General features: G+C 36.0%; 1 protein-coding gene across 7 annotated transcripts in view; it reads left to right on the top strand.

Moving 5' to 3' along the window:
- Positions 1 to 22,573, top strand: part of MINDY3 (MINDY lysine 48 deubiquitinase 3) — an 82,502-nt gene that overhangs the window by 35,176 nt on the left and 24,753 nt on the right. For 6 of the 7 annotated variants that reach the window (XR_004436783.1, XR_004436782.1, XM_033209811.1 and 3 more), the window contains 2 exons: positions 3,706 to 3,776; positions 8,758 to 8,838. Coding sequence is in view for 5 of the 7 variants with exons in the window: in XM_033209811.1 (XP_033065702.1) it covers positions 3,706 to 3,776; positions 8,758 to 8,838 (152 nt within the window). In the remaining 2 variants the exon portion in view is untranslated. The remainder of the gene's footprint in view (positions 1 to 3,705; positions 3,777 to 8,757; positions 8,839 to 22,573) is intronic. The other variant, XM_033209808.1, reaches the window with a different exon arrangement.

Below are 22,573 nucleotides of genomic sequence, written 5' to 3'. Positions count from 1 at the left end.
GCAAGATGGCAAGACCCCGTCTCTGATAATAAAAGATAGTAAATTAATTCTGGCAAAGAAAACAAGAATATTAATCACAAAGTAATTAGAATTTTTTGCAAATGTGGAGTACATGCTTGGGACCAGAAGCATTTCAGATTTCTGATTTTTTTTTCAGATTTGGAAATACTTGCATTTTTCCTTACTAGTTTAGCATCCCTAAGCTGAAAATCTGAAATCTAAAATGCTGTAATGAGCATTTCCTTTGAGAGTCATGTTGGCTTTCAGAATGCTTCAGATCTTGGAGCATTTTGGATTTCAGATTTTCAGATTAGGGATACTTGAAAATAGACACTTTGAAGGCTTATTGAGAAAGTCTCATACAAATAAATTCTGTAAATTGTAACGTGAGAATATTATATCCTCACTGTATTACAACTTGGCATAAAAGTAAATTTTCCTAGTGTGATGATGCTCTTGAAACTAACATAAGAAGGTAAAAATGTTAAGTATACTGTTTAAGAAAATAGGCATAATACATTTTTAAAATATTACCATCCAGACTAGGTGTCTAAGCATGTGTTTACCGATCAAATCTGAATAGTTCATTACCCAAGAATTATGAACAACTAGTTTGCTGTATTTAGTAACATGATAATATTATTAGACATTTGTTTAAAAACCCAGGGAAACAGATGATGTAGTATCTAATTGTAACGCTAGGTGGTGGTAACTGATTTTAGAAATTAAACTGTGAAACTGTTTCCCAATGTGTGTATTCTTTTTACATGAAAACATTTAAAGTTGCTTACATTGCAGAAGGAAAGGGAGAGAAAAGTTTGCAAAGATATGAAGTATCCATTTATACCTATTTGGGCTGTTCTCTCCCTTGTTTTGCTTTAACCTGAAGATTCTAAGACCTTTTAATCTCATGCCCTTTATGTTCTTATGGAGGATCCCAAAGCAAATAATCAATGTTTTTCATGTTAGACATTGAGAAATTTTTAAATATGTATTAATTCACTTTAAGTATATGAAAAAATGTTCAACATCACTAATCATGAGAGAACTACAAATCAAAACCACAATGAGATGTCATCTTACCCCAGTCAGAATGGCTATTAAAAAACAGCAAAAGAAGTGTGGCGAAGATAGAGAAAAGAGAACTCCTATATGCTGTTGGTAGGAATGTAAACTTGTACAGCCACTATAGAAAACAGTATGGAGATTTCTCAAAAAAACTAGGATTACCATTTGATCCAGCAATCCCACTACTCAGTGTCTACCCGAAGACAAAGAAATCAGTATATCAAAGGAATGCCTGCACTTGCATGCTAATTGCAGCACCATTTGCAATAGCAAAGATAGGGAATCAACCTAAGTGTCCATCAACATGTCAGTGGATAAACTGGAATTCTATAAACAATGGAACTGTATTTGGCCATAACAAAGAATGAAATCCTATTATTTGCAGTATACATGGATGGAACTGGAGGTCATAATCTTAAGTGAAATAAGCCAGGAACAACAAGACAAAATCACATGCTCTTACTTATATGTGGGATCTAAAAAAATTTGATCACATGGCAGTAGAGAGTGGAATGGTAGATAACAGAGACTGGGAAGGGTAAGTGGCGGGCGGTGGGGGAGGCATGAGGGGAGTGGGTTAGAGTACAAACATACATACGGTAAGATGGAATAAATTCAGTATTTGATAGCAGAGTAGGGTCACTATGCTTAACAAAACCATTGTACTTGAGTGATGGAAATTCTTCATACCCTGGCTTGATCATTATGTAGTGTATGTGTTTAAAAAAATTTCACATTTACCTGCTAAATTTGTAGAAATAAAACATAATTTTAAAAAAACAAAATATACCCGTTATTAACATAAATAACATTTTAATAAACCATTAACAAAAATTAAGGAGAGTGACATTGTTTTAAATTTTTGCAAATCCCTTTAATGCTTGGCTTATTAGTAGACAGCCGGATCTTCATATATGCTTATAAATGTAGTCTGATACAACATAACAGATCATTCAACCTCTGTAAAACTCTGTAAAGGTAATTAACATTATACTATGAAAATCATGTTGATCTCACATAGTCTCTAAAAGGGTCCTGTGGTCCCTAAGGAATCCTAAACCACAATTAAAGAAGCATTGCTCTCCCCGATCTGTGCCTGTAAGAAGCTAGTGACAAAGTGCAAACTGTATGTATATGCACCTTCTATTAATTTTGGATTTACCAATCCAGAAAGTTAAACTGTCAGCTCTTGCCTCACACCATCTAGATGTTGTAGTTAAGGCTACATAGTAAAATGTTGGCCACAAAAATGACAGAGTTAATATTCTTATTACATTAATTGATAAGAAAATATATCCTAATGGAAAAATGGACAAAACATGACCAGATGGTAAAAAGGATGCAAAATTATATATATATTATGTTGACAGTGAACATAATTTTTAACCAGAAAGAAATGCTTTTTAGATATGTTATGGACCTGAATATATTATTAATGTATGTTAGCTGAAGGGTACCGTTTATGAAAAGACTTCATTATCATCACATTTTTGTTCTCTGTGGTGTGTCTATTCTGACTTACCCACATCCATAACTTTAACTCTCATCTCTATGCTGACGATTCCCAAATCTTTATATCCAACCCTGACCTTTCTCCCCTGTATTCCTGAGCCTTACTTCCAGCTGTTTATCCCTCTCTAGCTAGAGCACGTAAAGGTACCTCAGTCCCAGCTTGTCTAAAACCAAACTCATGTTACCTCTTGACACGAGTCCAGAACCTACTTCTTAATTCTCTGTTAATCACTATTTATCATGTTCCCCAGGCCAGAAACATTTAAGGAAACTTTGCCAAATTCTTCATTCCTTAAATGCATTGATTTTTCATACCTGTTTGTTGTTTCTTCTGCTTTGAATTTTCTTCTCATCTTCTTTTTGGCCTGGAAAACTATAATATGCTTCAAGATTCAACTCCCTGTTAGCACTTTTATAAGCCTTCCCTAACACTGTAAGCAGATACTATCATACCACTCCATGTGTGTGTACAGAGAGACCACATGTTTTTTTCATCTGTCGTCTTTGGTAAAGTCAGAGCCTTTCTATGGTGGAGATCATTTTCTATTCATCTTTATTTCTCCAGTCTTAAGCACGCGGCCTGTGTTTATTTACAGGAAAGAGGGATGGCATTAAATGCCCATGTTTTAAGTATTAGGCAAGTACAGTCACTGCTACCCAATGATAAATTTTACCAGTGATTAGCATATCCATTTTTGTTTTTCAAAATGAGAGTCAATTCAAGTTAGCCCTTTTACATGGGTATTAAGTCTCTTTTTCTTCTTGTATTTTTGTCAACAATTGCATGGATTTCAGGGAGTAAATTCTTTCATTTAAAAAGTTAACACTGAATATCAAGTTTTATAAATACATTGAATATACACCTGAAGTATCACATTTACCCACCACAAACCTGATCTAATGGTATTTGATAATGAGCAATACTGTAATGATTAGTTGACATTACCTTCTAATAAATACATGCTAAGTTTTAAAGTATAGTTTTGGGTAAAAGTTAAAAGTTTTGGTGTAGTATAAATATATATATATATATATAAGTACGTTTCAAATTTATACACACTATTACAATGCTAAGTTTTCGTGTTTTTTTTGTTTTTTTTTTGTTTTTTTGTTTTTTTTTTGCAGAACTTCTTGGTATACATGAACAAGCAGCTGTAGGATTTTTAACACTAATGGAAGCTTTAAGATACTGTAAGGTAAACTGATTTTTAAGGTACTTTAAATGTGTTTTTGTTCAGATGTCCACTATTGTGGATACTGTTTTGTTCCTCTGACAGCACATTTGAGCACAGCAATATTGTTCAGTACCGCTCTCTTCTTCCTTCCTATCCCCTACCCTAAACCAGCAGGATTATTAAGTGTGGTTAAGCTGGCTGATTATGCTGAGTTTCCTTTGCCAGGTCTATTGTTATTTTTTGTGGGTGGAGGGGCAGAACCCAGTACAAAATAATTCAAAAAAACTACAGACGTCTGTTATTGAATATGAATTTATTTTTGGCAAAATGAGGATGAAGAAAGCACTGTTTCTTTATTACCTAATGAAGAATATGCTTCACCAAAACAACTGGTAATACTTTATTAGGCAAAGAGAAAGAATTGCCAGATGCCTGAAATTCTGACTTTTATCTATTCCATCTGAAAAATGATTTCACACTAAAAAAAAATTCAAGCATTTTACAGTGTTAAACTCTTTGACACATGTACTAGGGTTAGGAACTGCCATGGAACTCTCATTTATTGCTGTTTATTTCGTTCTCCTCCTACACAATCTGAAATCACCTGAAATGGGTATTGTAAATAATTTTAAATGGGATGTAAATCATTACTGACTTGAACTTCATAAGATGTCATGATTTGGGAGAAAGAAGTAGGTCTAGTTTTCTTTTTCATTAAAAAAATTTTTTTAAGTAGAGACAGGGTCTTGCTATGTTGCCCAGGCTGGTCTCAAACTCTTGACCTCAAGTTATCCTCCTATGTTGGCCTCCCTCCCTAAGTGCTGGGATTACAGGCATGAGCCTAAGGCAGCTGGCCTTCTTTTTCTGTTTTAGAACAGGGTTCCATAGCAGTGGTTCAGATGGTGATGATTATATGTAATAACAATAACTATGGTTTATTCTCTTTCTTTTTTTGTCAGACAGCTTTCCTTTTTCATGGTAACACTTGAACACTGGGTGATATGCTAATCAAATCGGATTTGTCCTGCCCTTGCTCTTTTAGTGGTGATCATATTGTTAAACAGTATTTTCAGTGACTTTTATTTTTGGTGACTTTAACTGTATAAGCTAAAGCTATTCTGAAACAGCCTGGCAACTAGAGAATCAAAGTGCGTCCCCTTCCCCCTAACGCATATACACATATATTCATAGATCCTAAAGAAAGTTAAGCATGGAGGCGGGGGTTGGGGCAGGTGAGATGTGCTTGCATGCCTGCATCTTGTATGATGCTAGGGGGTGGAGATTCTATATTTGGAAATATTTCCTGTGTATCCCTTAAGACCCTGATGGTCTTTGCAGTTGCATTGCTTTCTCTCTACTGCTGTGCTCCAACCACACTGGTGTCCTCTCACTTTCCCAGACATGCCCAGCCCTCTCCAGTGCTTGCTGTCCTTTCTGCCTGGAGTCATCCAGCTCTTGAGACGGATGGCTCACTGTCCCCTTCAGGCTGGACTTCAGATCGTACCTCAGAGACTTTTTTCTTGACCACTCCCTCAGTTACTCCTTTCCACAATATTTAATAGGAATGATTAATGACCCTTTTTGTTTACTTTTTAAATCTTGAGTTTGCTTTTCTATTGTCTTCCCTAATGGAATATAGACTCTTTGGAAACAGGGACATTGCTAGGTACATATTAGGTGCTAGGTGCTCAAAAATATTTGTTGAATGAATAAATGGACATATTCACCAGAATTGTAAGGTTTTCTAAATGTGAGCTTTACTTTGCTTTAATTTTTAGGTAGAACAGAAGAACATTTTTCTCCTCAAGATCTTAGTGGGAAGTCAATCGCTGCTGTATATTCTTCTGTTTATATATTGTTGTAGTGTCTTCGCAGTTAACTATGGTTTTTGAATAAGATTTAAGGACTCTGTTAATGGCGCAGCAAAACACACTAACACTTGCATAGGTGAAAGGCAAAACTCTATTCCTTCCAACTACAAATGAGAGAGGAAGCCAGGCAGGGCCACATGCAGGATTGCATCTGGGGACTGGGGTACAGCAAGCTGGAGCCGTAGGAACAGCTTATGTACCTCAAGTAGGATGGGGTCAGCTAGATTGCCTGGACTCCCCTGTGGATTGGCTAATTTGAATAATTCTGGGGGGGCTCTTGGGTTATCCCTAATAGTCTGGTACTTGACTCCAGGGTGATTAGGGTGATCCCTGGAGTGTGGGAGACCTATAATAGTAGTGGCTGGAGTAAGAACTTAATTAGCTGTCTTTTTCAAGAAATGACTGGCTTCTAGTCAGGGCCTCAAAAGTGAGTCAAGACAGCATTTTTTGAAAATCTGTATTACACTACAGTGTTCATCTCTAACTTCTCAAATTCTATCTATATTTTACATTTACTTTTTATCAGATGCTTGGAGGAATGGCATTAAGGAAGTCACTGTGCTTTTGTTAATTTTGTAAGTCTGAACATTTCCCTATGCTTTGATAAGTGTAGCAGATTTCCCTTTACAGATAAAATTAACATTTTGCAATATCATTTTGACCATCCAAGCATTAATACAATTAAGGTGATGAAATGATCTCTTTCTCCCTCCTGCACTCTTTCTCCTTCTCAACACACACATACAAACCCAACAAAGAATAAGGTGGCTATGGCTACTTTTGACTCTACTTTAAAAAAAAAAAATAGATTTATAACTCACATACCAGAAAATTCACCATTTTAAAGCATACAATTCAGGACTTTTTAATAGATTCATGATGCTGTGCAACCATTACCCCAATCTGATTCCAAAATGTTTTCCTTACCCACAAAAAGAACCCTGAACCCATTAGCAGTCACATGCTCCTCCCACTCAGCCCCTGGAAGCCACTACTCTGCTTTCTGCCTCTGTGGATTTACGTCTTTTGTACATTTCGTACCAGTGGAATCATATAGTATGTAGCCTTTAGTTTCTGGCTCCTTTCACTTAGCTTAGTGTTTTCATTGTTCATCTATGTTTTTACATGTGTTAGTATTTCATTCCTTTTTATGACCAAATAATATTCTTTTGTATGTTAAACCAGTTTTATCTGTTCATCAGTTGGGTTGTTTCTACTTTAGCTATTATGACTAGGGCTGCTGTAAACATTGATGTACGAATTTTTTGTGAACATGTTTTTATTTTTCTTTGGCATATACCCAGGAGTAAAATTACTGGTCAAACAGTAATTCTATTTTTAACTTTCTGAGGAAGTGTCAAACTGTTGTTCAAAGCGATTACACTTATTTATGCATTCAATATATTTTTACTATTATAAAACATTCCATGAGTTTAGCATTCATTTATTCTTTTATCTTTTTTTACTTCTACCTTAATTCAAATACACACTTTTTCTAAAAAGAAAGGTTAATATCTAATCTGTTCACCACACGAGGCACCATGTGATGTGATGGAAATCTATCAGAGTAGAAGTCAGAAAACCTAAGTTCTAATTCTAGCTCTGTACTATTTAGTTGCTTGAGATGAGACCAGGCACAGATCCTGTGTATTTGTCTGGTTCCGTATATATAAATTCAAGGACTTGCACGGCTCACCTCTAAAATCCTTGTCCACTCTGGAACTGTGATCATATCTTTCCCTCTTTCTTTGTTCCTTTTCTTTTATTCTTCTCTGCTATTCCCAAACCATCCTTCCTACTTTACTGACTCAACATTGCCACGTTAGCACATCTAACTCATCCCTCCCATCATAGGACAAAGATACTAGTTTCTCTGTCCATGGATACAAAAGAATACCTATTTTCCACTTTCCTCCTAGTGATAAGAGACGGGCGGATCACGAGGTCAGGAGATCGAGACCATCCTGGCGAACACGGTGAAACCCCGTCTCTACTAAAAAAAAAAAAAAAATACAAAAACTAGCCGGGCGAGGTGGCGGGCGCCTGTAGTCCCAGCTACTTGGGAGGCTGAGGCAGGAGAATGGTGTAAACCCGGGAGGCGGAGCTTGCAGTGAGCTGAGATCTGGCCACTGCACTCCAGTCCGGGCGACAGAGCGAGACTCCTCCTCAAAAAAAAAAAAAAAAAAAAAAAAAAAAATAAATTCCACAGGGCCAGGGTGGTGGTTGAAGCAGGGGCTACTGGCTGATTAGGAAAGAATTTTTGGCCTGACTGCCGCAAACAGCCACTTGGAATTCCCCAATTATAGGCAGTCTGTAAGAAAAAGGAAAATGCAGCAAATTGTATTGGTAAGATTCATCATTTTTAAGTTAAAGTTTCTGTCTTCATATGAGAGTGGGATTGAATGACATGAGCATGTTGGTTTTCGTAAGTCTATTCTATTTGTTCAGTATTAAGCTTTTTTTCCTCAATCACACACACACAATTGTGTTCTCAAGTTTTTGGTATAGTAATGTTCACAGATTATATAACCTTGAGAGCAGGGTACAAATAGGGCTTTTTATACATTTTAAAGAGACTGTTCATATTGTGAAAGTTTGAACTTACCTTCTGTTACGAAGAGTCAAATAACAGGACGCTTACATACTTAAATGGTTTAAATTGTAATTTTTCTTGATTCTTTGGGAACAAAGATGTTCTTTCCCTTTGATTATTCATAAATCTACTCATTTGATAAACTATAATTATTTTCCTTATAAAGTTATTATCAACAAGTTTATAGTTTTAGGGTTTGAGGTTTCTTGCTGAAATTCTAAGAAGTGGTCATTTTATCTAGGAACTTTAGCAAAACCTGAGAATGACTCTTAGCGCTAAATAGTTATCTCCAGCTGTGTTACATCTATATTGTTGTTTTAATGTCAAAGTACAATATAAGCTCAGTACCGACAGTCTTCTGCGTTCATTTTTACATTCAGCATTTGATCTCTGTAGGTGAGATGCTCGGGCACAATACATTATTTCAGTTAAATATAAATTGGACACTTTATGCTTCAGATATTTATGGGCAAAAACTTAAGAGGCAGTATAAATTTTTAATTTGTTTATTTGTTTTATTTTGCTACATTTGTTCTAGGTTGGTTCTTACTTGAAATCTCCAAAATTCCCTATTTGGATTGTTGGCAGTGAGACTCACCTCACCGTATTTTTTGCCAAGGTATGCTTATAGCAGGATTTTTTTTTTAAGTTATGACATCAGGCAAACAAGTATTATAAGTTCATATTTGGTTTGGATCTTTGTGCAAACTTCAGTCTTTTCCCACAACAAATGAATTGTTCAAAAATCTCAAAAACTAATACTGAAGAACATACTGTTTTCCTGCTCTAAATCTGGAGTCTTTTAATCAAAATCTGTCATGATTTAGTTATAATTTCTTTTTCTTTCTTTAGAGCTTTAGCTTTTGAATTTTTTCGGAAATCACTGTTATGGAGAAAGCAATTGAAGTTTTAGATTGCTTTTCTTGTAAGTAGGATACAAGATTAACTTAGATGATACATGATGTAAAATGTTTTAATTACAGCATCTCCTTTGAAAAAAATTTTAAAATCTATTAGTAGTTCAATGTTATTGAAGTCAAATGCTCTTTTAAGATTGATTACTTCCTACAATTTTAATTTATACCTGATTACAATATTGAAATAGCTGAAATATATCTGAGTATTTCTTTTCTTTTCGTCTTTTTTTTTTTTTTTTTTTTTTGAGATGGAGTCTCACTCCGTTGCCCAGGCTAGGGTGCAATGGCACAATCTCGACTCACTGCAACCTACGCCTCCTGGGTTCAAGCAATTCTCCTGCTTCAGCCTCCCAAGTAACTGGGACTACAGGTGGGTGCCACCACACCCAGCTAATTGTATTTTTAGTAGAGACAGTTTCACCATGTTGGCCAGGCTGGTCTCAAACTCCTGACCTCAAATGATCTGCCCACCTCGGCCTCCCAAAGTGTTGGGATTACAGGCATGAGCCACTGTGCCCCGCCATATCTGAATATTTCTATTTCAAATTCTTATAATAAAACTATTTTTAAATCTCAACTATAATCTGTATGTCATGTTTTTCCACAATTGAGTGGTTAAGAGCTTTGGCCTCAGACAACTTTGGTTTTAATCCCAGCCTTGCCACTTCCTAACAATTCTCAGCCCCCTTTCCTGTGTCTTTAAAATAGGGATTCATAACAGTACCTAGCTTTTAGAATTGCTGTCAGGCTTAAATACAAAGTAATTAGCAGTGCCTAGTACAAATTAAATGCTCAGTAAATCTTAGCTGTGATCGTCGTCATCATCATCATTTTTAGTATTCAAGAAACATGTATTAAACATCTCTGGGATCATAGGTAACTTGATAGGTGGCTGAATGTTCGTAGGAAGATACAGAATTGTATTTTGGAGGTTTCTTCATTGTGCTTTCCTGATTTCTCCTTGCGCTTTTTGAGCATACATTTGTCAATGTAAGTTTATTATTTGTTTCTGTAGAAAGTACAAATGGTATAAATTATACCCCAGTCTGAATTGACAATGCTAATTTTCGTGAAGGTAATTATGTATTACTGTATTTAACTTTATTGCATTGGCAAAAGTCCAGATAGGGGTTATAGAGCAAGATACGTAATTACCTTTTCTTAAGCAAGGAGAGCTTTAAAATTAAACTCTAAAAGTACAGAGTTACTGATACATTGCATTTAGTCTGAAAGCTTTTGCTATTTATTTCCCTCCTGAAGTAGAGAGAGGAAGTTAAAAAAAACAATGTGAACTACAAAAACTGACAATTACTAATTCCTGAGTGAGGATTTCGTTTTATACATTTCCATAAAAGAAAATTAATTCTGACTTACACAAAAATGTATTTTCAAACCAATTTTTAATCATGTTTATCTGCAACCTTATTCTCTAAGGAAAACTAATTATATGAAACTAAAAGGGTTAAATATAAAAGATGATAATATTTTAAATCTTAAGTTTTATAATTGATAGTTAAGAAATGATTTTGTTGTCAGAACAGTAGGAGAGATTTCACAGAAGGTGAATACAAGGAACAGTGTCAAATGAGCTGTGAGTCTGAGGACGTTATCTGAAATAGTGGTGTTGAGGGAGTTCCTAAGAGTGGAGTAGGCCCTTCTTTTTATGACATACACTCTTCCTACCTGTCCTGATACTTTTGTGGTTCCCGTACCATTTGCCCATTGTGCTGTCGCATGTGTCACACAGCACACAGTTTCTAATTCCCATACTGTTTTCTGCGTGTTCCACGGCAGCCAGTTAACTTTGTCTAGGGCCTTTGTCTTCGTCTCTGGCCCACATTTTTATTCATAGTTCCCCATCAGGTGCAGTAACATGTTGAATTAGAGACGTGCAGTTAAGAGAAAAACACAAACTCCTGCCATGTGGCTGTAGGAACTCTTGAATTTTATACTAATTGTTACTGTTTTGAGACTTACCTGTGTAGTCTCAGGATCTGGTATATAGTCTAGCACACTAGGGGTGGGAGAAATTATTAGTTGAATGAATAAAACTTCTGGACAGATTTCCCACATTTGGGTTCCAGTGACATTTATATCCCCTAAGAATATTTTACATGACTCATTGTGATGCTTCATTGTGTAGTATCTATATACTTTCTTAGAATATCGAATTTGGATTGTTTGAAATGTTACCTTTAAAAGGAGTTACCAGTGAAGAATTGTTTTTTTCCCCTTGATATAAAAGTAAAACAAAGCTGGAAGATCACCTTAATGGTAAATGAGAACAGTAATACTTGATCACATTTATTGAGTCCTGTTTTAGATTTGTTAAATATAAACTGATGTTCTTATAGTCTTCACCACATAAAAAATACTGGAAATTTTGCTCTTCTGAAAATTATAACAAGAACCATTATCTGGCCCTTTCTTCTTTTATATTTCTGCATTTGAGCAAGCAGTTTTGGCTGTGGGTTTTTCTTTTTTCTTTTTTTGTTTGTTTGTTTTTGTTTTTTTGAATTTGGTGAGTTTGCTTTATTATATATACATTCAGTGGCCTGAAACAAACATTGTTTTAATATTTCCCCAGCAGTTCCTTGTAAATATTATGTCTTTTTTTTATAAAACTGATATGTTTGTTGGTGTATTTCATGTGCTGACTTCTTTGTTCTGGTTACAGTTAAGTAAAAAAGTCTATTTTAAGTTCATAATTTTCAAGGCAGTCTATAATTTGGCATTGTGAAAGGCCTGTGAAGAACAGTGGAATTCTTCGTGTGTCTTACGCGGTGAAGGTGGTAATCGTTGCGTCTTCATTCATTCATATACTCAATTATCAGCTTTTTACTGGACTCTGGTATGTGCCTGGCATTACGCCAGGTGTTATGAATACAGTGGTGAGCAAAAATAGATATGGGCCTGTCTTTAATGGAGGTGGACATTCTCCTTGAGTTACTCAAGGATGTTCAAATAATCACATAAATTTGCAAGTGTGATGAGTGCTGACAAAGCACAGGTCCGTAATGCTGTAAGAATTTATTGTAGTTTTGGAAAACTGGGATGTTTCCTTGAAAAATTGATGCCTCAAATGAGAACCTGAGGTATCAGATTAAAGCAGAGGAGGAGAGGGGAAAGAGCATTCTCTACATCACAAATAGAGCAAATTCATGCCTAAACAAGGAAGGACGGACAGACAGATGAACTGGGGTGAGAACAAACTGAAAGACAAGGGCTGGAGGGAGTACTGAGAATTAGGGAGACAAGGTGGAAGATGAGGCTGGAAGAACAGCAGGCCATGTTACTCTTTGATACGAAGAGTTACGACAACTGGACTTACGAAAAATTGGTAGTGGGAGTAGTTTTGGGGGAGGTGGGAAGGAAGGGAACAGGATTAAATTTACATTTGGAAAAGATAACTCTGGCTAATTGTAGAGAATGGATATATTGAAGGATAACCCAGGGAATAGGTAAAAAAGACTTCTCTAGTTGTATTTCAGGTAAGCAACGAGTGTATTTGGTCCAGGGTAGTGAGGTAGAGGGAATAAGCATGGATTTCAGAGATTTGCTCCTTGAGGTAGAATGACAGGACTGCATGATGGATTGGGTTTGGCAGCAGAGGGGTAGAAATGTCTAATAAGATAGGTGTGGCTAATGATTAGATTTTTTTTTTTTTTTTTTTTTTTTTTTTTCTGGGACGGAGTCTGGCCCTGTCGCCCAGGCTGGAGTGCAGTGGCCGGATCTCAGCTCACTGCAAGCTCCGCCTCCCGAGTTCCCGCCATTCTCCTGCCTCAGCCTCCCGAGTAGCTGGGACTACAGGTGCAGCCACCGCGCCTGGCTAGTTTTTTGTATTTTTAGCAGAGACGGGATTTTACTGAGTTAGCCAGGATGGTCTCCATCTCCTGACCTCGTGATCCGCCCGTCTCGGCCTCCCAAAGTGCTGGGATTACAGGCTTGAGCCACCGCGCCCAGCCTAATGATTAGATCTTAGAGCTTTAGAAAATGTGTATGTAGCAGTTTAGCTGTTGTTGAATGTAACTGCTCGTTATTAAAGCAGTTTGTTCACTATATACAAATTTGTTCACTATATACATATCACATAATAAGTGGGATTGGGGAAATGAGAGGTACCTCTCAGACAGGCATGCTGAGCTTGCTGAGTCAGGCTATGCTGTAGCTTTTCTGACATCACTTTCTTGTATTTCCCTCCAAAGAGCAGTGATGGGAGACAATCTATTACGTAGACTGATGCACCAGGTAAAAACTGCTTAGTTTTTAAATTTAAATTTAGCACGAGTGAGAGCTGTCAGAACCCTTTGGCCCACATCTATACTTTATGCCAAAGGAACCAGTCCATAGAGGAATTAAAAACTTTTCCTAATGTTGCATGGGTAGGAAGGTAGAAATGTGATAGCTAAGACAGAGTAAAATATCAGACGCTGTATTGAATTTAACCTTCTGTATGGGGTAAAAAGATATGTGTTAAGTGAATTAATAAAGTAAAATATGTTGCCAGTAATATTTAATGCATGAATAATTGAGAAGGGATAATTATACTATTTCCCAGAAATAATAGAACATTGAAATTTACAGAGTAAGATTTTGCTTTCTTAAAATGAAGAATTGGCCGGGCACAGGGGTTCATGCCTGTAATCCTAACACTTTGGGAGACCAAGGCAGGTTAATCACCTGAGGCCAGGAGTTCAAGACCATCCTGGCCAATATGGCAAAACCCGTCTCTACTAAGAATACAGAAATTAGCCAGGCATGGTGGTGGGCGCCTGTAATCCCAGCTGCTCAGGAGGCTGAGGCAGGAGAATCACTTGAACCCAGGGGATGGAGGTTGCGGTGAGCTGAGATTGTGCCACTTTACTCCAACCTGGGCGAAGGAGCAAGACTCCATCTCAAAAAAAAATAATAATAAGTAAAATGAAGAATTAAGCATTATTGCAAATGTACATGGAAAACTGAATTAAGCATCTAATTAGAAAGTTTTATTCTTAAGTTTTAGATTATAAGTTCTAGTTTTATATGTTCTATACACGTAATTAAATTTTTGTAGGAATGGAAGCTTTATGTATTAGACCCTAGTAATAGGAGAATGTGCACATATATTATCTTTTTCCTGAAGCGAATTAATGACTTTGGGCAAAAATTATGAGTAATGTTAACTATATTACAAGTAAGATGAAGCACAAATTGACATTTTCTTAAATAGTAGCACTTTTGAGTTCTATTCAATTTTCATGATTTAAAAGTATTTCCTTTAAATCAGTGACATTCAAATATATATACTACTACTTTAAATACATTGCAGTTTTGGCATAATTTGTGTGTGTGTTGTGTTAGAAGTGAATATCACCTCCAAAGTTTTCACAAATATTAATCTATACATAGTCTTATGACTAGCACTGAAAATATTGTGATGTCAAGTGGTTGATGGCTTTGGCTCCTTTTTCTAAATTTTGGAAGTAAATTTTAAAAATGTATTTTGGCATATTTATATACAGGACAGACTAAGGTCTCAGCAATTAAATGTGATGAAAGTAGTGTAGTATATTGACTAAGTTTTAAAATTACAGCATTGTTCTTCCTCAGAAAAAAATGTTTGACATTTCAACTTTGGTTTTATTGTGAATTATGTTTATTTAAATTTGACTTGATTTTCTTAGTGAGTTGTGTTTTCTTTTCTTCTCTACCCTTATTCCTAACCTACTTTCCTTTAGAAGTCGAAGCTTGTGGCCCATGTTCATTTGCGTTATCAAAATAATCGGCATAGTTTGAAAACTGAATTTTTCCACATCTTTGCCAATACTGGATTATTAAAATTATTATTATAGTCATCCTAGTGGGGGTTAAGTGGTAATTGTAATTTTGATTTGCATTTCCCTAATGACTAATGAGCATCTTTTTATGTGCCTGTTGTCTACTTCTACATCTTCTTTGGATAAATGTTCAGGTCCTTCGCTTGTTTTTTAATTGGGTTGTTTGTCTTTTTGTTACTGAGTTATAAGAGTTTTAGTATATTCTGGGTACTAAATTCATACTCTGTATTTACTTGTTTTCTATATCATCTGTCTCTCAGTAGTAAGCTCTGTGAAGGCAGGATTTTTGTGTTTTGTTACCTACTGTTTGCCAGTTCCTAGAGCAGTGCCAGGCATAGTGTAGGTGCTCAATGGCTTTTTGTTGACCAAATGCATTATTGAACATGCTGTAGATCAATCTTTAAAAAATTGTGAGATAACCATGTTATTACTTGACAAGTTGGGGGTCGGGAAGTGCACTTAAGATTGCTGAATAGTCTTGGATCATCAGAATTCAATAGATCTGTATCTTACGTGGAGGGCAAATAGAAAAACTAGCTTTTGCTATCCCACCTGACCAATTCAAACCACCCATATTATTGAATAGAAACAGCTGTCATGAGTATTTACAAATAAGCTTTGTCAAACTACCTATATGCTGTATAACATGTTAAAAATTTACTTTCATGATTTGAGGATGGTTAAGAAAATTGTTTCTGTCCAGTGAAATGACCTCTTAACTATCTGTTTTTGTTTTTGAAATGAACTATTTACTTTTAGGACTTAAAGTAATAAAATATAATTTTTTTAAAGGGCACTAATATAGGTTCATGATTTTAATTTTCAGTGCCAAAGTATTTACTTAATGTACTTGTCACTTTATATTTGATATATGCAGTGACCCAGAATATACCTTTTTAATTGTACTGGAGTCCTCTTCCTGACCTATAATCATCCCACACATTTTGTAGGATTAAAAGAGATTTTTCACAAGTCAGTTTTACTTGAAAATCATCATTAAAAATTAATAATTGTATGAACAGGTTGTAAAAATGTTCAGGTTGATCATTTATAACATTTCTTTCATGAAGAAATATAATTTTAAGTTTTTAAATTTAAACTGCCGTGTTTTATAAATCATCTTTTCTGTCTGATATAAAGTCATCTTTTCTTACTCACCCTCTGTCTCTGTCAAACAACAGAAGTGTTATTGTACTCCTTGACATAGTATCCTAAGGAGTCCAGTGGTGAGAAATACATCTAAGCCGCCCTATGTAAATGAGAGCTGTATAGTTACTACTGAGGGAAATATCACAGAATCTAACTTTAGGAACTGCAGAGTCATCAAGCAGCAGGGTTCCCACAGAACTTCTGACAAGAGGATATGGGTGAGGTGAAATGCAGTACGTAAATGGACCTCTTCAAAGAGGGAAACTTAATTCCTATTAAGTACGATGGAGAACTTTCCAAGCAGGTCATCTGAGCTATAGCAGAACAAAGGTCTGTACATGGAGAGAGAATGTGCCCCGTGGGCATGGGTCTTCAGAAATCGTATCATGGCACTTTCAGTGAGGTTACTTGAAAATATGCGAACCTGCTGCACAGGTAAAAAGAAATGTACTTTGAAAAGTAGATGGTTAAGGAATACAGAACTTAAACTTAACTTTTTGAATTGTTTTTCCTTAATTTCAGAAGAAAAAACTAGCTCTTACTAGATGAAGGCTGTGTAACGTTTGTTTTATAATATGTTAAATATTTAAGGAGTCAGGTCTTTCGTAATAATACATAATTATTTAAGTGTTCAAATACTAGGGCATTTGTCCTCTTTTTTCTCCCTAACCATCATTTTCCCCATTGATTCTTCATCTTTTATTTTTATTTTTGGGTTTTAAGAATAATTTATTTAGGTCAGTTTCTTAATTTCCTTTAAATTGGGAACTAATTACGAAATTAATTTTCAATGCAAATTCAAAATGGGCACTTTAAATCTGAAAATCTGCTTTAAATATTCCTAGAATTTAGAATGCATAAAATGGAAGACATAATAAATGCCTTTTTTGTTTTTATTGTGCATTTGAATCTCAATGTGGAGTGACAGCTGTTTATCCAATATAAAAATAGTTGAACCCTACGTATACCATCTAGTTTCATCTTCAGAAGATCAGTGGCTAATTTGCTTGGTACCCCCATTTAACTCTCCTTTGAAGTTGGGGAGATGAGTTTTACATCCCTTTTTTGTTGCCTTTTATGGTTATAAAGGGACTCTGTGTGTGTGTGTGTGTGTGTGTGTGTGTGTGTGTGTGCAGAACCTGACCTTTGACCTTTCCTTTGATAAAGCAGTTTTCTTGTCAGGTATGAACACATGAAAATCCATGACACAACTAAACTGAATGTAATGCTAAGGAGGAAAAAATTATTTAACTATTGCTGTGTGAGCTGACATTGATCTTCCAGTGGGATCTGTTACTGGGAATGTAGGGAGAATTATTTCTACAGCACAAGCTGCTTTTATTACTCTTTGGTGTAACAGGAAGAATACTGCGGTGAACTGTTAGAGCCTGTTTCTCTTAGGTGTTTAAAAATTGGACAGTTCTACTTTGACATTTCTCTGCGTGTAATAAAACGATGTTAAGGAAAAGTAGTAAAGTGATGCTAAAGGCTTTACTGTTCCAAGCAAATTCACAGTTGGCATTTTGTGTTTTATTGCAGTTTGGTTACCTCATCCTTTTATCTTAAGTAAATCCTGGAGTTTGTGCGTATATTGAGATTTTGTGCCTTATCTGGTACAGAAAGGAAATAGGGAAAATGCTAATGTATTTGTAGTTTAATCATAATTTACGTGACTTTTAACACCTTAAAATAGCAACTTAAAAGAATACTGAAGTTAATCTCGTATCTGAACTACTTGGAAAGTTTGGGTAGATATCTGGACATCTTAATTCTCAATGATTTGAATCACTACAAATACATAAATTTTTAATCACAAACTCCTTCCTAGCTGCTTAGCACGCTTTGGGGCTGTCCCCCATCAGCAGTCTAGGATTACGCCAATGACTTGTGCCACCATAATACTAAAGCTTTTTACTTCTAATCATTTTCACCAGAAAACTTTCAAAATATAAATGTTCTTGCCTCCCTAAGCTAAGTGAAAATCAATTACCCTTATGTACTCTTTGCCTTATGCAGCTGTATTTGTTTATCTGGTGTTTGTGATTTCCCTGAATTTTCTTTTTCTTTTAGTTATTATTTCTCAGTCATCAGTGATGTCATCCTTCCTGGAAGAAGTCTCTCTCTTCCATTGAATTTTTCTTTTTCTCCTACAATAGTATCCAAATAATTGTCTAAAGATAAAATACTGATGGAAGGGCCTAGAAGTATTCTGTTAGGAATGAAGCCTGTGAGTTTTAATTAAGAGTTGGTATCTTTAAGCCCACACCCCGAGCTATCTGTTTAGAATTGATAGAAAAAAATTATAGCCAGTAGAGTTGATAGCAGAGTACAAAAAAAGGTCTTGTACGGTTAATAGATGACCATCACTAAGTCTTACTGAGTTTAATTTGGGAGATTTTTGCGTGTGTATGCATACGCTTTGCTTATGTTATCCTCTGCCCAGAATGTGCTTATCAAAATCTTGCTCAGCATTTCTGGTCCAACCTTCCACCATTAGTATTGTGTCCACTGATTCTCCTACTCTCTTGTTGCTTCTATTCTTCCAGCCTACTACCTTCTTGTGGCACTACCTGATTTCCCACACTACTTACTGTCACACACATTCAGCATTGTGCTAAGTACTGTTGAAATGTAAGGATTAATAATACTTGGTAATAGTTTACTGTGAACATTTACTGAATGTTGTCTGTGTGTTAGGCAGTATACTAATTAATCATCTCAGGAGTATTCCTCATTTAATCCTCAAACCAACCCTGTGAGCTGCGTGCCGTTTTCATCTACATGTTACAGTCTGGGGCCAATGAGAAAAATGACATCTCCAAAGTTAGATACTAGTGAGTACCAAGGCAGGATTCAAACTCCAGTCTTCTGACTTCTGAGCTGTGCATTTAACTACTTCCCTCCCTCAAGAAAACAACTCATTATGCTAGAGTGGAGTAGAGCCTGGAAGAGGGGAGAAGTAGGTGTAGAAGAGATTATACTTGAATGAGAGGATATGGTAACTTTGAGACTGATGAAATGAAGGCTGTATAGATGTAGTGTTATAATGGGAAAGTTAATACTGTATTTGGGGAATAGTAATTGGTTGATTATAGCTAAACCATACTAGTTGTGCTAGGATATTAAGATGAAAGCAAAGGTTGATGATCAGCGATAAGACCAGCTTAAATAATCAGATTTATTTCCAAATCATCTTTACTATATGAAAGTCTGTCTTGATATGGAAAGCTAAGCAGGAATATCCATGGCATGAATATAAAGCAAATTCATGGAAGTAGAACGGCCCTCTCAGTCAACAATCAAAGCTTCTCTGTACAGCTGTGATAAAATTTTAAATTATAAATGTGAGTACTGTGACTAATTTTTAATCATGCAAACCTTGTTTAAAATTGTAGAAAAGGAGGGTAGGATTGGTTGGGGGCCCTCACTTTTTGTTCATACTAATCCAAGCCTCCCAAGATTAAATTATTGGTATTGAGTAGACTACAGTTTCAGTCATCTTCTTAAGCATTCATTTTCATAGGAAACATGAAGTCTGCATATGTGGAGATTCCTCCATGTGCAGCTTACATTGTTAAGGTCAGAGTCCCTGGGTAGCAGGAGGGAAGACACAAGAGGAAAATGTAGACTGCTCTCAATAGGAAGATCAAATAGAATACATGTGGCACAAGCAACATACAGCCCAAGCCAGAATATTAGGTTTTAATCCCTTTTGCCAGCTTGCTGCAGTAACCAACAACCTTGACATTTCAGTCATGTACACAGTGGTATTCAAGAAGGGGGCCATGAGAACAACCCGTCCGGCGGGTAGAAGGAGTATTTGACCGCTGACATTGTTTAGATTTGCCTGCATGTGGTGATGGCAAAAAGGAATTTGAGAATGTTTTAACATCTCTAAAAACAATGTACCCTCTTTTTGCCTGTACTGGAACACACTACTGCCACCCTCTCCCCAACACACCCAGCCCAAAGCTTACCGCCCTCGTAACTTACATGTCAGCTGCAGGTGTGCTCCACGTGTCTCCTTTATTTTAAAATCTGGGCTGAAGGAGTAGCCTCTGCCTGGAATGTGCAGTTCTCATAAGAGAGGGAAAAGCACAAGACTCTTGGCCAAACCAGATAGTGGCACTTAAAGCTTCTGCTGGGAGCTGGCATAATGTCACTCCCAGTTGTATTTCTCTGGCTACATCTGATGTCACTGAGGCACAGAAGTAGGCCCCTTTCACAGACAGGTACTTCACGTCACTTAGCAACAGACAGTGACAAATAATCCTCTTAGAAGGAGGAAGCAGCAACTAATGGGGAACAATAATATTATCTACCACCATCGATTACCTTGTATCTAGGTGATTGAACAGTTTAAATTAATTCCAGTGATATAAAGAGTTCTAACTTTGAAATAAAGAGGAACTTTATTTTTTCAGGTACCTTTATCTGTATTACCGGTATAACTATTGACTGTTCACCAGAAACCTTTTAAAATGTAACGTTAACTATCCTTCTAAACACCTACTAAAGTATAAGGCCTGTGTACAGTGGGTTGGTCGGGGATAAAAGTATTTTATTACTGAAAAGGTCTTTGAAGTATATTCATTAAGCCTTTCATCATTATCAACAGCAATCTGCTGTCATGAATAATCAAAGAACCTCCAAGAACGTCACCTAACTTCAAGAAAAGCTCGACGGATTTTTTAAAGTGAGTTGGTCAATTATGATAATCTGGAGAGTCAGCAGCTCACTCATTAATGATTTTACTAATTATGGCACAAGAGTAGATCACATCTGTTGGAAACTTCTTCTCCCACTGCCTTATTTCCACTTGTGCATTTAGAGTCTGTGTTTCTAGAGGAAGAACTTCAGAGGACTCTGCTGTGTTTCCTACCCTGACTTCTCTGCCCATATTACACAGATTGGTGCCTCACAGCAGTGGGCTACTGTGGAGGTGACCTGGGCTTTACACGTTATTTGGAAAATAATGAAAGAGTAAGAAAAAGGACCACCATCCTTCCTGCTTTCAGATACTGGGATTAACTGAATTCTGTTAATCCTGCTGCTGCTAATGACATACTATGTTTTGAGATAATTTAATTGACTTAAAATCTATTTCCCAAATTATTTGGTCATAAATATAGATAGTAACCAAAGACTAAAGGTGAAACATTATAAAGTAAAATTTTGCTTAAAGGTAAATTATATACCAGTTACCTTTTATTTATTTATTGGAGGGACTCTTAACACTATAAAATGTTGTCTGCAAGCTAAAGTGTCATAAATATATGTGCAATCATTCTTGAAGTTAGATGACGATGCTCTTGGAGGTTCTTTGATGAATCATGACAGCAGATTGCTCTTCATAATGATGAAAGGCTTAATGAATAAACTTTAAAGACCTTTTCAGTATTGAAGTACTTATCCCCAGCCAACCCACTGTACACAGGCCTTATATTTCAGTAGGTGTTTAGAAGGATGGCTAATGTTACAACATTTTAAAAGGTTTATGGTGAACAGTGAATAGTTATACTGATAATACAGAGCTGCGTGAAAAGGAGATATCTGTTTCATGATTGTAGGCTATTAGTCCCATTAACAGCTTGGTCCACCTACCTCCATCCCCAACTCCCCGCCAACCCCCTGCAATTAAGCTGAGTGAGGCTAGATAATTTTAAAAGCTATATTGTTTAGCAATCCCTGTTGACCAGTAAATTGGTTGAATATAAATTCCTTTGATAAAATCTTGTGATTATATCAGACTAATATAAAGAACTGCTTTTACAATAAAAATAATTTCGATGATAAATCGGAGCTTTAATTGCTAACTAAAACAGTATGTAATAGTTGAGTCTTACGTGTGTAGGGTCTCTTCCTACTGAGGGTACCTAAAAGAATTCCAAATGCAGTACATGTTGAAATTTTCTCCTAAGTATTACAACTAGGGATGAAGAAAAGAAAATGCAAGTATATTTGCTGACCTTGGAATCTCTTTACTTAATTATCGTTCGTGGAGTTTTTTGTGTGTGTGTGTTGGGGGGGAGTGTAGGATTAGTGTATATTTGTTAGAACTTCATCCTAGAATATAATTTTCTTAGGATAATTTTAATATTCATGCAAGTAAAGATAGAGTAGCATGTTTTTCTCTCTTCTATTAGACTGTGACCTTGAGTCACAGATTGGGTTTTTCTCTACCATCTAGTAAGCCTGCCAAGTGATTAAGAAACTATGATTTTGTGTATAGAGAAAATATACTACATATGGAACCTAAAAGCTGTTGCTATATTAAATTTTGGAAATGGAAAATCTGAGGGGTAGAATCCTCCTCTTCACATTTATAAAGTTATGACATTCTTTCTAACTGTTTTATGTACAATAAGAAAAATACGGCAGTAAAATGCTTTCAGTTGAATGGAATTCTATACTTGCTCTTCAAACTTGCTATGCAAATATGCAGTATATTGAATGTTAATATTAAGTTTGC

Source organism: Trachypithecus francoisi, unplaced genomic scaffold (genome assembly GCF_009764315.1).
Source record: "Trachypithecus francoisi isolate TF-2019V2 unplaced genomic scaffold, Tfra_2.0 Lachesis_group9, whole genome shotgun sequence".
Classification (NCBI taxonomy): domain Eukaryota; kingdom Metazoa; phylum Chordata; class Mammalia; order Primates; family Cercopithecidae; genus Trachypithecus; species Trachypithecus francoisi.
The sequence above is the reverse complement of the archived record's forward strand: the minus strand, read 5'-3'. Positions and strand labels throughout refer to the sequence as shown.